The sequence below is a fragment of the Mesoplodon densirostris genome, chromosome 9 (genome assembly GCF_025265405.1).
Source record: "Mesoplodon densirostris isolate mMesDen1 chromosome 9, mMesDen1 primary haplotype, whole genome shotgun sequence".
Taxonomy (NCBI): Eukaryota; Metazoa; Chordata; class Mammalia; order Artiodactyla; family Ziphiidae; genus Mesoplodon; species Mesoplodon densirostris.
Window position 1 is genome coordinate 54,887,798 of NC_082669.1, and position 15,980 is coordinate 54,903,777.

General features: G+C 36.2%; 1 protein-coding gene across 5 annotated transcripts in view; it reads right to left on the reverse strand.

Annotated features, from left to right (window-relative positions):
* The window catches only part of PPP1R9A (protein phosphatase 1 regulatory subunit 9A), a 281,703-nt gene that overhangs the window by 113,750 nt on the left and 151,973 nt on the right, over nt 1–15,980 (reverse strand). For all 5 annotated transcript variants that reach the window (XM_060108181.1, XM_060108180.1, XM_060108177.1 and 2 more), the window contains exon 4: nt 5,051–5,155. In XM_060108181.1, the coding sequence (XP_059964164.1) occupies nt 5,051–5,155 (105 nt within the window). The remainder of the gene's footprint in view (nt 1–5,050; nt 5,156–15,980) is intronic.

A 15,980-nucleotide genomic window follows, 5' to 3' on the forward strand; every position in this document is an offset into this window, starting at 1 on the left:
TTTAAATTTTGATGGTTTAATTTATCATTTCTTTTTCTTAAATTTCTTGCTTTTGTGTCCTAAAAGACCTTTGATTAGCCCAAGATCATAAAATTTTTGCCTGTTTTCTAGAAATTTTATGGTTTCAGCTGTTGCACTAAGGTCTATGATCAATCTTGAGTTAATTTTTGTACACACTGTAGGATGAAGGTCAAGGTTTTTTTTTTTTTAATGTGGTTTTCCAATTGTTCCAGCACCATTTGTTGAAAAGCCTATAATTCCCCCCGTTGAATTACCTTGGTGCATTGGTCAAAAATCAGTTGTTTATGTCTGTGCAGGCCTATATTGGAACTGTCTATTCTGTTCCATTAATCTATATTTTTATCCTTATGCTTAAACCAGACTGCTGTAACTAGTGTAGTTTTCAGACAGTGGAAGTCCTTCAACTTTGTTCTTTGTAAAAAAAATGTTAATTTCTCCAAAAAAGCCTGCTGAGATTTTCATTGTGATTGTGCTTTAATCTGCAGATTTGGGGGAAACTGAAATCTCAACACTATGAGAGTCCCATATCACACAAGGACTTGGGCTTCATGCCCATGCCCATGGTGGTTTAAAATCTGGAGATCAACAAGTCCTGTGAAACCCAGTGGAGGGATGATAACGAAGACTGTCTGATTCCTCCATGCCTACTCCTTCAATGCTTATCTTTCTCCTTCTGTTGTTGTGGTGTATCATTTCTGAGTATAAACTATTTGAGTCCTGTAAGTCCTTTCCCTAATCAATTACTTAAAGGAATTAACATGGTTAGCATAGTACTCACCATGATCTCACTATGATTAATTAGTTTTAAATGATATCAGTAAAATTGAGGAAATAATAATGGTTTTCCAATGCTTTCAGCCAGGCCTGGGCTTCTAATGCCCCAGGAATATAGCCTGGTTTGAGCTGAACCACTTCCTCACAGTGGCTTTAACTCATATAAAAGAGGTAGGGTTGAAAAACACATATGTCCTTGGAAGTTATCATATTAAAATACTTGTCTTATAATTTCTCTGGTGTGTCAAAAATGGCACACCAAGAAGGTTTTCATTAGTACTATTAGTTCACAAATTCAGGTGTAACAATTCGAAGTTTAATAAAATAAAGCAGACTATGGTCAGATTAAAAAGTGATTCTCTATAAGTGTGGCTGAAGTCAAAAGAACTTCATTGTGTGATTTTGATTTATATCCAAATGCTGGCACCAATTTCATATGCATTTCCAGGAAATAAATTTTAAAATCTATCTCCAATACTTAAAATATAATCACATCCAAATCTCAGCTTCAATTTCCTTAACACTATTAGTTTCTTATCTTTCCCCTTCCTGGCTCTTTAAAGCCATGAGTTTCATACATTCCTTCCAGATCTGTGCTTAGTAGTTAGAAAAATTCAAACTAAATTTAGTGATTTTTCACATATCCCTTTAAAAAAATAAATTTTAGTAACCACTAAATGTGATAGCTAGCTCACCAATAAATAAGAAATATAGAACCATACATGTTTTAAACGCTCAGTTTAAAATGATTCATTAAAAATACGGGTCTAGTTTTTGGATCTTGTTTTTGTATTAATATCTTATGAAGAACTACCACCTAAAATATATTCAGAGGATTCAAATATTATTTCTAATAAGTTAAAATTGAGAAAAGACTTCCTTGGTGGCACAGTGGTTAAGAATCTGCCTGACAAGGCAGGGGATACGGGTGCGAGCTCTGGTCTGGGAAGATCCCACATACCGCGGAGCAACTAAGTCCGAGCACCACAACTACTGAGCCTGCGCTCTAGAGCTGAGCCCATGTGCCACAACTACTGAAGCCTGCATACCTAGAGCCATGTTCCACAACAAGAGAAGCCACCACAATGAGAAGACCACACACCGCAACAAAGAGTAGCCCCTGTTCGCCGCAACTAGAGAAAGCCCACGCAGAGCAACGAAGACCCAATGCGGCCAAAAATAAATAAATTAATTAATTTTTAAAAAGAGACCCAATTAATTAAGGAAAGAAAAGACCCAACTAATTAAGACCCTGAGTTATACAATTTCAATCAATTAAAACCTATGGTTAAATAATTTGGGGGAACAAAGGAAGCTAAGGGTCCCTTTTTTTTTTTTTTTTTTTGCAGTATGCGGGCCTCTCACTGTTGTGGCCTCTCCCGTTGCGGAGCACAGGCTCCGGATGCGCAGGCTCAGCGGCCACGGCTCAAGGGCCCAGCCGCTCCGTAGCACGTGGGATCTTCCCGGACAGGGGCACGAACCTGCGTCCCCTGCATCGGCAGGCGGACCCTCAACCACTGCGCCACCAGGGAAGCCCTAAGGTCCCATTTTGATATCAAGATTTTTGCAAAGTGAATGAGGAAATTAAATGTATGCCTCTAAAAAATTAAAGTGGAATGTTCTGTAACCTCAAGGTCAAAAACGTGGTATGAATGATGAATGTTACCAGGATGAAGAAATCACTAGGGGATAGGGAGATCAAGGAGGATTTCTTGAAGGGCAAAGGAGCTAAAATATGTTCCTCAAGATAAGTAGGTTGTAACCAGAAGACAGTATTTTAAACAGAAAGAATGATAGAGAGAAAGGCACAAAAACAATAATTCACAAGTCACGTTTGAAGGATGATGACTACGTTAGTAAGACTGTACTAGAGCATGAATATAGGGAGAGGTAAGAGATAAGACTGGGGATGAAAGACTTTTAATACCAGGATAAGAACTTATAGATTCTGTACAGAATGGAGGGCCATTGAAGGTTTCTAAAGAAGAGAGGGACATAATGAATGCAGAATTATTATTTCCACCCACAGGTCTTAGTTCTACTACTAGAGTTATGTAGAATGAGTCAATTCCTTTTTCCATGATAGCCCTAAAAACTGTTATTATGTTCTTCCATTAGGGATAAGGATGAGAAGGACAGATTAAAGAAGGGAAAGACTGAAATCATGAAACAGTTAAGCCATTCGCCATCTGTACAAGGCTTGAAATGAGCACAAAATTAAGAAGAGAAAGAAAGGAATGGCTATGAGTTCATGTAACTACAAACTTTTTTCCAACCGAGAAATGTTCTTGTAAGCTGAACGTACTTCTTACTTTATTTCACTTTAAAATTCACCGCAGAGCGTAACGAGTAGCTTCAAAACCAAGTTCTTCACTGACACAGAAAAGTGCTGTCTCAAGAACAGACAGCAATTCTGCAGAGACAATCACATTTACTGAGGGGCTCACCCGTGCAGCTCTGAGAGTACATCAGACAGTTTTCCCTGCACTCTTTCCAATTATTCTACATACTTTTCTTAGGATGATGGGTATTCTTTTTTTTTTTTTTGCGGTACGCGGGCCTCTCACTGTTGCGGTCTCTCCCGTTGCGGAGCACAGGCTCCGGACACGCAGGCTCAGTGGCCATGGCTCACGGGCCCAGCCGCTCCGCGGCATGTGGGATCTTCCCGGACTGGGGCACGAACCCGTGTCCCCTGCATCGGCAGGCGGGCTCTCAACCACTGCGCCACCAGGGAAGCCCTGATGGGTATTCTTGAAGCATTAAAATAGCACCCACAGAAGTCATTTAGGTTGTATTCTTTAAACACTCCTTTCATTGTTAAAGGATGTTTTCCAACTGAAAAAGTCTAAATTATAAAACCTAAAACCCATGCTTGTGCAACATAAAATATGCTGCAATAGGACTTCCCTGGTGGCGCAGTGGTTGAGAGTCTGCCTGACGATGCAGGGGACACGGGTTCGTGCCCCGGTCCGGGAGGATCCCACATGCCGCGGAGTGGCTGGGCCTGTGAGCCATGGCCGCTGAGCCTGCGCGTCTGAAGCCTGTGCTCCGCAACGGGAGAGGCCACAAAAGTGAGAGGCCCGCGTACCGCAAAAAAAAAAAAAAAATATATATATATATATGTATATACATATATATATATATATATGCTGCAATAAAATCCTAATGTTACTCTATAGCAATATTAACTAATCGATATTTTCAGAATATTTGGCAGTTTCATTTTGATGATGATAACACTAAAACACTTTCATAATTACACACAGTAAATAATGTCCTCTTATGTGTTCCTTTATAGGATTTATGGAAAAGTATAAGGCATAAGCAATACTATATTAAAAAATAAGTACCCTGTGACCAAATAAAATGGATTTAAAACCTTGACCTTAGTTGGCTCAGGACTACTTTATTTGTTTTCCAAGCTACAAATTTCGGGACCCCGGGGTTGGATATAAATTTAAGGTCCAAAATAATGTACCCTCTGTCCTATTAAGTTGGAAAAGTTATAGTTTACCGAAGATTAGTCCTTCCTTATTCTTTAAAACAATAAAGAGATTCAAAAATGCATTTATTAACCTTTTAAGGTTAATGATTTATCATTCAGCCTGCTTGTCTAGTAACATGTATCATTGGATATATGTATCATCATTTCAATTTCAATTTACTGTATAACTGGTTTTATTGAAAGGATCTGGAGTCTAAATTCATATTTATTGAGAAATTCTATCTTCCTAGAAATTATTGCTATGTTAGCAATAAGACACACTAACATAGCTTGGTAATTAACCGTATTGATTCACACTGTACACTTCATATCTTTGTGTCTTTCTAGAATACTATAATTTTTAGTTTTAAATTACATTTATGGGGCCTCCCTGGTGGCGCAAGTGGTTGAGAGTCTGCCTGCCGATGCAGGGGATACGGGTTCGTGCCCCGGTCTGGGAGGATCCCATATGCCGCGGAGCGGCTGGGCCCGTGAGCCGTGGCCGCTGAGCCTGCGCGTCCGGAGCCTGCGCGTCCGGAGCCTGTGCTCCGCAACGGGGGAGGCCACAACAGTGAGAGGCCCGCATACCGCAAAAAAAAAAAAAAAAAAAAAAATTACATTTATGAACTAATTACAATAAAGAAGGAAAAATTTTAAACTAAAGGCAAGTTTTTAGATAAAATTCTTCCTGTAATTATAGGTACATTTAGAGAGAAAACTAAAATTCAACAAAATATCAAGTAACCAAATTGTATGTCACAAGCCACATACCTGACATTGCCCTTGGTGTTTCTGAGAACCGTTGCAGCAAAATTCTGTGTGACACCCACCAAGCTGATTCCATCCACTTCCACAATCTGGTCATTGACTTGTATTCTTTGGGAAGAGGGAAAAAATTACCCACAATTAGTTTTTCTGATAATATATTACCATTCCCAATAAATGAGTTGAAAAAATTGATTTTCAAGATACTCTTATTGATTCAAAATTTATCTCCAAGCTCCAGATCTTAGTCAAAAGCTTAATGTTTTTTAAAAATTATTTTGAAAAACAGAAATAAGCAATAAGTGGAGAGATTCTGTTTATCCAACATCAATACTCCTATCACAAAGAATTGATAACTGCTAATGGATGACAAAGAACTGATAACTGCTAATGGATGACATATTTAAACCATTTTTTAGCCCATAATAAATCACATAAAACATAACAGATCCGGGCCTCCCTGGTGGCGCAAGTGGTTGAGGGTCCGCCTGCCGATGCAGGGGATACGGGTTCGTGCCCCGGTCTGGGAGGATCCCATATGCCGCGGAGCGGCTGGGCCCGTGAGCCATGGCCGCTGAGCCTGCGCGTCCGGAGCCTGTGCTCCGCAGCGGGGGAGGCCACAACAGTGAGAGGCCCGCATACCGCAAAAAAAAAAAAAAAAAAAAAAAAAAACATAACAGATCCAACTGAAATACCCTTTGGGCCTCATACCTAACCCTCATCCCACCTCTCCTCCCCAAGGAAAAATATCACCAGGAATTGCAGGGAATCCTTCTTATTCAAGTTGTATACTTGAATTATGTAATGCTCGTTAAGTGTACATGTAACGCTCATAAGTGTATCTATATAGGTAGACAGATATACACATGTATATAAATGCACATCTACACACACATGCACATACATGAGTGTATGTGCATGTGTATGTATATTTATTTATGTCTAGGAGCCATATATAGTATTATTGTAGTTTATCATATAATGCCTTTAAAGTTATATACACGTTTTATATATACCATTTTTTATTCCTCAATATGAAGTATTTCAATCATGGAGAAATGCAGAGGGAATTAGATAATAAACACTCATGTACCCAACACCTAACTTTATCAAATCCTGGCACTGCAATATTTGAGTCAGACTTTTTTCTAAAAACAATATTACAAAAAAGCCAAAGCCCCTTTATTATTTGTCTTCATTTTATTCCCTTCTCTGCTTCTACAAAAGTAACTATCATTAATTTTGATGCTTAGCCTTTCTACTGATGCTTTGAAATATAACTAATACATACACATGAATAGGTACAATATGTGTACATCTGCAGTTTTCAAACATTATGAAATATACCTCTCTTACTACAATTTAGTTTTCTTCACTCAAGATTATATATGAGATTTATCCATGGTTATAAATACAATTCTAACTAGTTCATTTTATTTTACTTAATTAAATTAAATTAATTAATTTATTTTTTGGATTGGCAGTATTTTTATTCTCTTTTCTGGTAGGTCTAAATAGGAAGCTAACTTAATTCAGAAGTTGGTAAGTGATAACCTAGCTAGTTCATTTTAACAAGCATGTAGTATTATCTTTCATGAATATTCTAAAATATGTTCATCCATTATTTTGTTGATGGGCACTGTATTGTTTTGAATTTTAGCTATTATGAATACTGATGTAATAACTAATTTCATATGTCTCCTTACGTACATGTGTGAGTTTCTCCAGGATATATAGCTAGAAACAGAATTTCTGAGTCAAAGAACACAGGCATTTTCAACTTTAGCAAACTGACACATTTCAGTTCAAAATGCTTATACCAGTGCAAATTCCCAACAGCACTGTAGAGAGGTTCTGAGTCTCTCCACACCCTCACCAATACTTGGTATATTCAGACCCTTTAAATACCACCAATCTTATAATTGTAAAAAAGGTATCATGTGATTTTAATTGCATTTCCCTGATTATAGTGTGGTTCAATGTTTTTTCCTAAGTTTATGAGTCATAATGTCCCCTTCTGAAAACTGTTAGAACCTGTCTTTTACCAATCTTTGTTGAGTGTTTTTTCTCATAGATTTATATAAGAGGTCTTTATCCTGTATACTAACACTTTAATTAAATATGTTGCAAATATCTTTGGCCCAATCTGTAGCTCATCTTTTCACATTTTTGAGGGAAATGGTGGTTTTAAGAAGAACAGTTTTTAAAAATATAATCGTATTTTTAATTTTGGCTTTATATTAGGTAGTTTTTGTGTTTTAAGGAATCCCTTTCTGCCTCAAGGTTATAAAAACATTCTATATTTTCCTCTAAAGGTTTTAAATTTTGCTTTTCTGCATTTTTAGTTATCCACCTGGAAATAATTTTTTATTATGATATGTGTTAACAATCTTTTTATTTTTTCCAAGTATATAAACAATGGGGTTAACAACATTTAACAGTCCACTTTTTATCCACTGAGTTGTAGTGCTGCCCGTCAGGTTTCAAATGTGCATCAATGTGGTTTCTACTTGACTGTCTATTTTTGCACACTTACATTGTTTCATAATTAGTTTTGACATTTCATAGGGTAATTCCCTTTATCTAGTTCATTGTCTTCAAAATTTTCTGAGCTCTTCTTGGGCTTTTTCTTTTCATAGTTTGTTTTGGATTTACTTGCCAAATTCTCTAAAAACGTTTTTTGGAGTTTTAATAAAATTATACTGATTTCTTTTTTTTTTTATTAATCTATTTATTTATTTATTTATTTTGGCTGTGTTGGGTCTTCGTTTCTGTGCGAGGGCCTTCTCTAGTTGCGGTGAGCCGGGGTCACTCTTCATCGCGGTGCGCAGGCCTCTCACTGTCACGGCCTCTCTTGTTGCAGAGCACAGGCTCCAGACGTGCAGGCTCAGTAGTTGTGGCACACGGGCCTAGTTGCTCCGCGGCATGTGGGATCTTCCCAGACCAGGGCTCGAACCCGTGTCCCCTGCATCGGCAGGCAGATTCTCAACCACTGTGCCACCAGGGAAGCCCTTATACTGATTTCTAAGATTAGTTTGGGAAAAACTGAATCTTTATCATATTGATTCTTCCCATCAATAAAAATTAAGTGCTACTATAATTATCTTGAACAGATGTATATATCACATGTTGTTGCTATGTATTAAGAAAAGTTATTTAAAGCTTGGAAATAAAAACCAAAGGAGAGGCAATATGTTGTTTCAATGCCATGTACATACATTATTAAACAGGCCCAACCAAGGATAATTTGGGGGAATGTATTTTAATTGATCCACTGTTTTTAAAATTGATTAAAAGTCTTAGACATACTAAAGTAGAACATTAATTTGTAGACTTTTGTCCTAAATAAAATCAGATACTTTTCTTCTGTTATTAAAGATAATCTCATAGGTCATGGTTTATTTCCCTGTAGAATATTAACTGGCTTTGTATTATCTTAGCAATGTTATTCTAACATGACTTTATTAACTTGCATGTAAACACCTACTCCTAAAATGTTCTTTGAACCACACTTACCATCTCACTGGTTCTCTCATTAATTAGTGAGTTGAATAAAGTCTGATACATGTACGTTTTATATTTATGAAAGTCATCTGTTGAACTCTGAATATTAGCCTGTAATAGCTTTGGAGTTTCCATAAGAGGCCAGAGTGGATTCACAAAACTAATTCAACTGTGTTACCAGAGAAATGCATTCATGGACTTTTGTTTGGTCCCCAGAGTTAGTCTAAAGCAGCAACAGAACTTTATCTTTGCTATCATGTTTTTTTCTAATTCAGTACTTTTGACTTTTTTTTTCTTGGCCATGTTGGTTCTGGACATAGTTTGTACTAGATAACAGCGACATCATCAACAACAACAACAATAAATAATTCTCCACTGGTAGAAGAAATGAGTGGGAGTGTAATTTCATAATTGACCATTTGAGACTTCTAATGGGATTCTGGGAATCTGTTATCTCCCACGTGAGAGAAGATAAAGAATTTGAGTTGCTATCCTTTAATTTCTTTGTCTATTTGTAAGCTCAAAGTATTTCATTAAAAAAATTCATGAACACTAGAAAGCAAAAAGCCCTTTGAATCTTGACCAGTGAGTTTTTTGTTTCTTGGATTAATTAACCTGTTTCTGAAGTTGCAGAACTGAGGCTACAAATTCTCTGTGCTGCTGTAATTGAGAGAACCCATGATCTCACTGTGTACGTATGAAGTATGTCCCTAACTTAGAAGGGTATTAATAAACTAAATTATAAAGCTTCTTAAATTAAAGGAGTGATAATCTAATTGGTTCATAGAGAATAATAAGCACTTTCATAAATCTTATATTTTAGTATCTAATGAGAGTTTAAATGTGCTAGACGTTTAAGAAAAAAAATCCTTCTTGGAGATTCTGCTAGAAGCTCATAAGTATTTTCATATAAGAGACCAAGTTCATGTAATAAGAGTCTTTGGACAAATAAGACTAACTAAATAATTTTGGTTTAAAATACCTATCTGCCACTTATTTGCTGTGACTATATAAGAGGAGCCATTGTTCCTTATATCTAAAACAGAAATAACAATAATTTTATGTATTTAATCAGAGCTATTAGAGGGATTAAATAAGATACAAAATATAAAGAACACAGCATACTGCCTGACATACAGTAAGCACTCAATAAATATTATCTTGATGAATAAAATGTACAAAAACCCATAAAGCTATATATTCACTGATTTTAATCTTTGTTAAGAAAGTAAACAAAGGCATATGCACAGAAAAAACTCTAGAAGAAAATTCACCAGCAGGATTTTAAGAGTGGTCAACTCTACATGGTGGGATTACATGAGATTTTTATTTTCTTCTTTACATTCTTCTACATTTTCCAAATTTTCAACCATGAACATGTATTACATTTATAACTCTAAAATGTTCTCTAAAATTAGCACATGCTTATTTGACAACTGATGATGGCATTTTACAGTGACTGTAGAAATAGTCTAAAAAGTTTTCCTCTAGACTGAAGCATTATAGTCCCTTGTTCTTTATTAAAGATGCATATGTGAATAACCATAAAATAACTAGAGTAAAGGTTCTGGACTCAAAGATCTATAATCTCTAACCCAAAGCCAAAAAGACATTTTCTCAAAAATGTAACGGATGGGAGAACTCATACAAATGGTTTTGGGCTTCTGTTTTTCAATAGAATTTTACAATGCTTATCATTAACTTAAGCAGAAAATAAACAATATTGATATTTGTATTATAGCACTTCCTAATTTTCTTAATTCATCTGTGTCAATGTCCTTATGTTCATGCACATCCATGAGCCTAAAATTAGAAAAACAATCTGGAAAAAGTTCTAAATGGAAAAAAAAAACCTGTCAACCTAGAATCCTATACACAGAGAAAATATATTTTAAAAACTCAAAGATGAAACAAAGACTTGTTCAGATAAACAAAGCTGAAAGAATTCGTCACCAGCAGACCTGGTGATATAAAGGACGTCCCTCAGGGAGAAGAAAAGTGATGCTGGGTGGAAATACAGATTCCACAAAGGAATGAAGAACACTGGTACTGGGCTTCCCTGGTGGCACAGTGGCTAAGAATCCGCCTGCCAATGCAGGAGACACAGCTTCGAGTCCTGGTACTGGAAGATCCCACACGCCGCGGAGCAACTAAGCCCATGCGCCACAACTAATGAGCCTGCGCTCTAGAGCCCGCAAGCCGCAACTACTGAGCCTGCGTGCCACAACTACTGAAGCCTGCACACCTAGAGCCCGTGCTCTGCAACAAGAGAATCCACCGCAATGAGAAGCCCACACACCACAATGAAGAGTAGCCCCCGCTCTCCTCATTACCTCAACTAGAGAAAGCCTGCACGCAACAACAAAGAACCAACACAGCCAAAAAAAAAAAAAAAAAAAGAAAGAAAGAAAGAAAAAGAACACTGGTACTGGTCACTGAGAAGACAAGAATATAGTCGAGCTTTAAAGCATTCCATGCAACAGGAAGAGTGGCAACAGACATTTGACTGAATTTGCTCTCTGCATTCAGAGCCCAGTGTAAGAAAGGAGCATCCCACAATTAAATTGCAGGTTTCTGATCCTACATAATTCTTCCTGCCTGCCTTACAGCAAGCATTAAGGGGATGAAAAGAGCTCAATATTATTTATTATTTTCATTAAAAGGGTATTAATTTTTAAAACTTTTTTTCTCATTTCAAAGTGACACATTCATTAAAGAACAGATTTGAAAATCTGATACAAAATTAAAACAAGGAAATAAAAGCCACCTTTAAATTAGAAAAGAGGGAGGGAGGGAGGGAAGTTCTACAGAGTTTGCTATTTTATTTGAAGGGCATTTCAATTTACTTTTTAGAGGTAAGTTGTGTGGTGATTAATGTGGAGACAAACTCAAGAAACTATAAAAATGAGCAGAAAAAGGAGGAGATGTAGAAACGATTTGACAGGGATGATAGGAATAAATAATATCGGTTACAAAAAAGGGCACCTGTTCAGGGTTACTGCTACCATGGACTGACCCTACAAACCACAAGGTCATGAACCAGCAGGGTACTTACCACATAAGTGGTTATTACGGTAGGGAAAAGTTTTCTGGCATCTGATACCTACTTTGCTTGAATCTCTTACCCTGAGAGAAGGTAACTTTTATTTTATTTATTTTTTTTTTTTTTTTGCGGTACACGGGCCTCTCACTGTTGTGGCCTCTCCCCTTGCAGAGCACAGGCTCCGGATGTGCAGGCTCAGCGGCCATGGCTCACGGGCCCAGCTGCTCCGTGGCATGTGGGATCTTCCCGGACCGGGGCACGAACCTGTGTCCCCTGCATCGGCAGGCGGACTCTCAACCACTGCGCCACCAGGGAAGCCCTTAGATGCAATCTCACTAGTAGTAGTTGATAATACCTCTCAAATCTTGGTTCATAATCAGAAGCACAGAAAAGACAAGGGATGAGTCCTGGTGGTAAAAATTAAATGGACAGCTCTCTGCATTAGACCACCCCAGAGTAGAAAGAATACAGATAACAGACTTTCCAAAATTTTTCCAGAATAGCAGAGGAAATAGCCTGTTTTTCCCTGGAAACACTGTCTACTGGAATGGAATTTACAGGAAGGTAGCTGGCTAGTTTGTAAAAGGCATCTAGTCCTGGCCATTTCTTCAATGTTTCCATGTGCTCATAAACACAAGTGTGCAATATGACTGCTTTTCGACCTCAGTCTGATATTTCTGAAATACCTCAATTCTGAATCTAAAAACCAGAATCAGTGGGGCTAAGGCTAGTAAAAATATCTACGTTGGAGTACTCTGGAGTTTGTTTAATGTTATTGGGTAGTTATTCATTGACATGATGTATCTGAGATGGGGAAACAAAAACAAAAATCCTACCTCACAGGGCTTATGTCAACAAAGCAACCAAGGATGAATGAAAAGGAAACGAGCTGGAGCAACATTAATGAACGCTGGACAACAGAGATTTTCCCCAAAATGCTAGATTGCAAAGTTTTAAATGCATATGAAAATACATATCATAGCAGTAATATCCCCAAACTCTCTAAGGAGTGAAGATACTTAATTAGAAGAGTGACAAAAGAGTGTGTGTGCAGACAGTAAACCATTGACTAAGGAATTAGGATATATGGACACATGAAAACAGAAGTTCCCATTCAGGGCTGTCCCAGGCTTGAGGATATCTCATGGGGACAGACAGGTCCTGTAAGGAGGGAGAGTTTGCTGCAGGGTAAGCAGAAGAATAGGATTCTTCATCTGTTTTATTTGTTAGTGTTACCAGAATGATTGTCCAAAATGATTAAAATCGTTTAAACCAACACGTGAATGAGGATAAACTACACTGCACCTTAAGTTCAAATTTGATTATCTTTTCCAAAAAACTGAAAAATAAACAGGACAGTGTTCTAAAATGACAGTGTTCTCAAGCAAAAGCTTGGGAAACAAACATAAGGAGCCAGAAACAAAGCAGATTTTAAATGCATTTTCAATTTGCCTCTTTAGCCCAGCATTATTAATATCTTTTGTCAGTTACCATCCACATGATTTATTCTACTATCAGCATTTTCAATTGTGTTATTATAAAATTCATTTTGCTTTATAGATTCACTAAAGAGGACTGGAAAAATAATTAGTGTGTTAAAGTGTCCTGTGTACATTCATAAAATTATGGCAGCAAAAACTAATGGTTAACATATTTAGTATTATTTTAATAAAAATTTAGAACTAACACAGAAAGTGTAAATGGCTATCATGCCACTCAGCTAAATTACAAGATAAACTATAAGAGGCAAAGTAGCCAAAAAAAAAGAAGAAAAGAACAGAAAAATATTAGGTCCCTGTACTAAATGTCTTGAAAGAGATTAAAGCACAGGTATTCACTCACTCAACAAATATTTATTGAGCACCCCCTACATTTCAGATGTCATATGAAAAGATACAGACAGATGTGAAGAGACATTTAGAATGTTAAGACATCATATCAAATAATAAGGAAGACTCAAAACTTTTTAACTATCCTAGATGACTCCAGAGATAAATATCCATGGCAAATTTTTAGAAGTACTCAAAATGTGATGAGTTTATGAGACATCTGGAAGGGGTAAAAGCAACACAACAAAAATGGCTTCTTGTATTGTGTGTGGGACGGGCAGAGGAGGGAGAAAAGAATTTCTCTATATACCTGTTTATTTGACATACCTTGAAGGAAGTTTGCCCAAATCTGAGATTAAACTGAGATCATTTTCTTAAGTAGAGTTATTAAGAAGCTAGAAGCAAGCTAGAAAGCTATAATACAGACTCAATCTTTTAAAGCTAAAAAGGAACATCTAACCCAGAACTTTAATTCTGTCCACAACTAAGGTCTAAAGAGTAACTTTCCCAAGGCCACATGGTGATAACTTTATTAATTTTAGTTGCAGTTTAAAATATATAAAATATTACATATTTTATATACAAAATTAAATATTCCACATTAGATGAAATTTAAAAAAAAAAACACAGGCTAGAGCCATTCAGCACTTTGGTGTATATTAAATCCAGGTTTTCTGAGAGAGAGAAAGAGAAAAAAGAGAGAGACAGAGAGAGATGGGGGTGAGGTGGGGAGAGTGATGAAAAGAATAGAAAACATATCCACACAAGAATGGCATTATACTAATCATACTGTTTTGTAAATCCTTAATACAATATCTTTCTGTATCAGTAAGTATACATAACAAAACTTTAAAAAATTATTGACTGGAGGCAGCAACCAAGTGTTCCTTTTGTAGTTTTTTAATACTGATACCTTTTAAATAGCAAACATTAAAATACTGTGCAAATGAGCACACCCATCATGGTTGTAATAGTGGTGTAATAATTTATTGGGTTGGCCCAGAAGTTCATTCAGGTTTTTCCATTAACATCTTACGGAAACCCCGAATGAACTTTTTGGCCAACCCAATAAAAGATGTGAACACTGCCATAGGTGTAATAATGTGACCACTTATTTTCAAATGCACACACACACACACACACACACACACACACACTCAATTTTCATATAAAATGAAAGGTATGGAAAAGATCTCTAAAGTCCCTCTGACCACCAAAATCTTATGATTCTGTACCTATTTCATACATCTTTCTACAGTTTTTCATAAGACCTCCCATAATAACTATTTTTAATAAATTTCAAGCTTATGCCTACTTCAGTCAAGGACAGCTTCATACACAAACAGCACTGTGGAAGGTTTTTAATTTATATACGCTTATTTAATGCATACAACAATCCTGCAATGTAGAAACCTGAAAATTAAGTAATTTGTTCAATATCCCTTAGCTGGTAAGTAGAGGGTATGAAATTAAGACTCCTGGTCACATGATCCCAAAGATTCTGCTCATTTCATTACATCAAGTTGTCTTCTTTAATATATTCACTGAGGCATTTATTAAGCATCTATTATAACAACAGCAGGATTACTGTACTAGGTAAACATTCATTTAAAAGGATTGAGGAAATGCACACTGGGACTGATAAAGCAAAGTTCTCCTATCAGTGTAAATATTATAACTACATAGGAGAACAAATCAGTAAATAGGTTAATAGAAAACAAACCTAATTTAAAAAATGAGTGACAGAAAAACAACTAGTTCTGAGTTCAGAACAATGGGGATTGACTAACTGATGAATACAAAATTCTCTACTTTTTTGTTTTTTAATCAATTTGTAGTTTGGTTTGGCTTTGTGGCTCATTTACTTGAGAGGTGATTTATAATAATTTAGTATGTTTGAATATTAACAGTAAGAATTATTTCCTATCACTTTAGAATGACTTAAGTTTTTCACAAAGCATGAAGAGAAAAGATACAGATTTTACAAACAAATTTTAGCTCACTTGGAAGAAAGGTTCTAAATTAATACTAGGAAATATTTACTACTACCATTATATAATTCACTGAAGGGGCAAAGAGGTTATTTCCTTAACTACTTTGAAAAGGAGGAAGACTTAATAAATTACTTTTAAACACAAAATATTAATATCCCACTTTCTTTGTTTTAAGTGTGATAAACATTCAGTCAGCTGAACATTCACTCAAAACATTCATTTCAGACCTTCTCTGTTCAAGTGTTATGCGAATACAAATAAGGCTACTGGCTAAGATGTGGTGTCCAATCCCATAGAAAGAGATGGTACTGAAGGTGTGGCTTTCTATTTAAATAAATCAATTTAGTTCCTCTTGGGAAACATCTGTGTATATAAATATGTTTTTAAAATTATGAAACAAATACTACTACTATTGGTCTCATTGGAGATTCACAAATGATTTTCAACATGGTTTATTATTTCTGGATAAGCTGGTTGAGTGATACATACTTAAACCTTGAAAAAAATCAAAGCCAGTTATTCAATGTTCCTAAAAAAAATAAAATGACATTTCTATGAATTTGGCA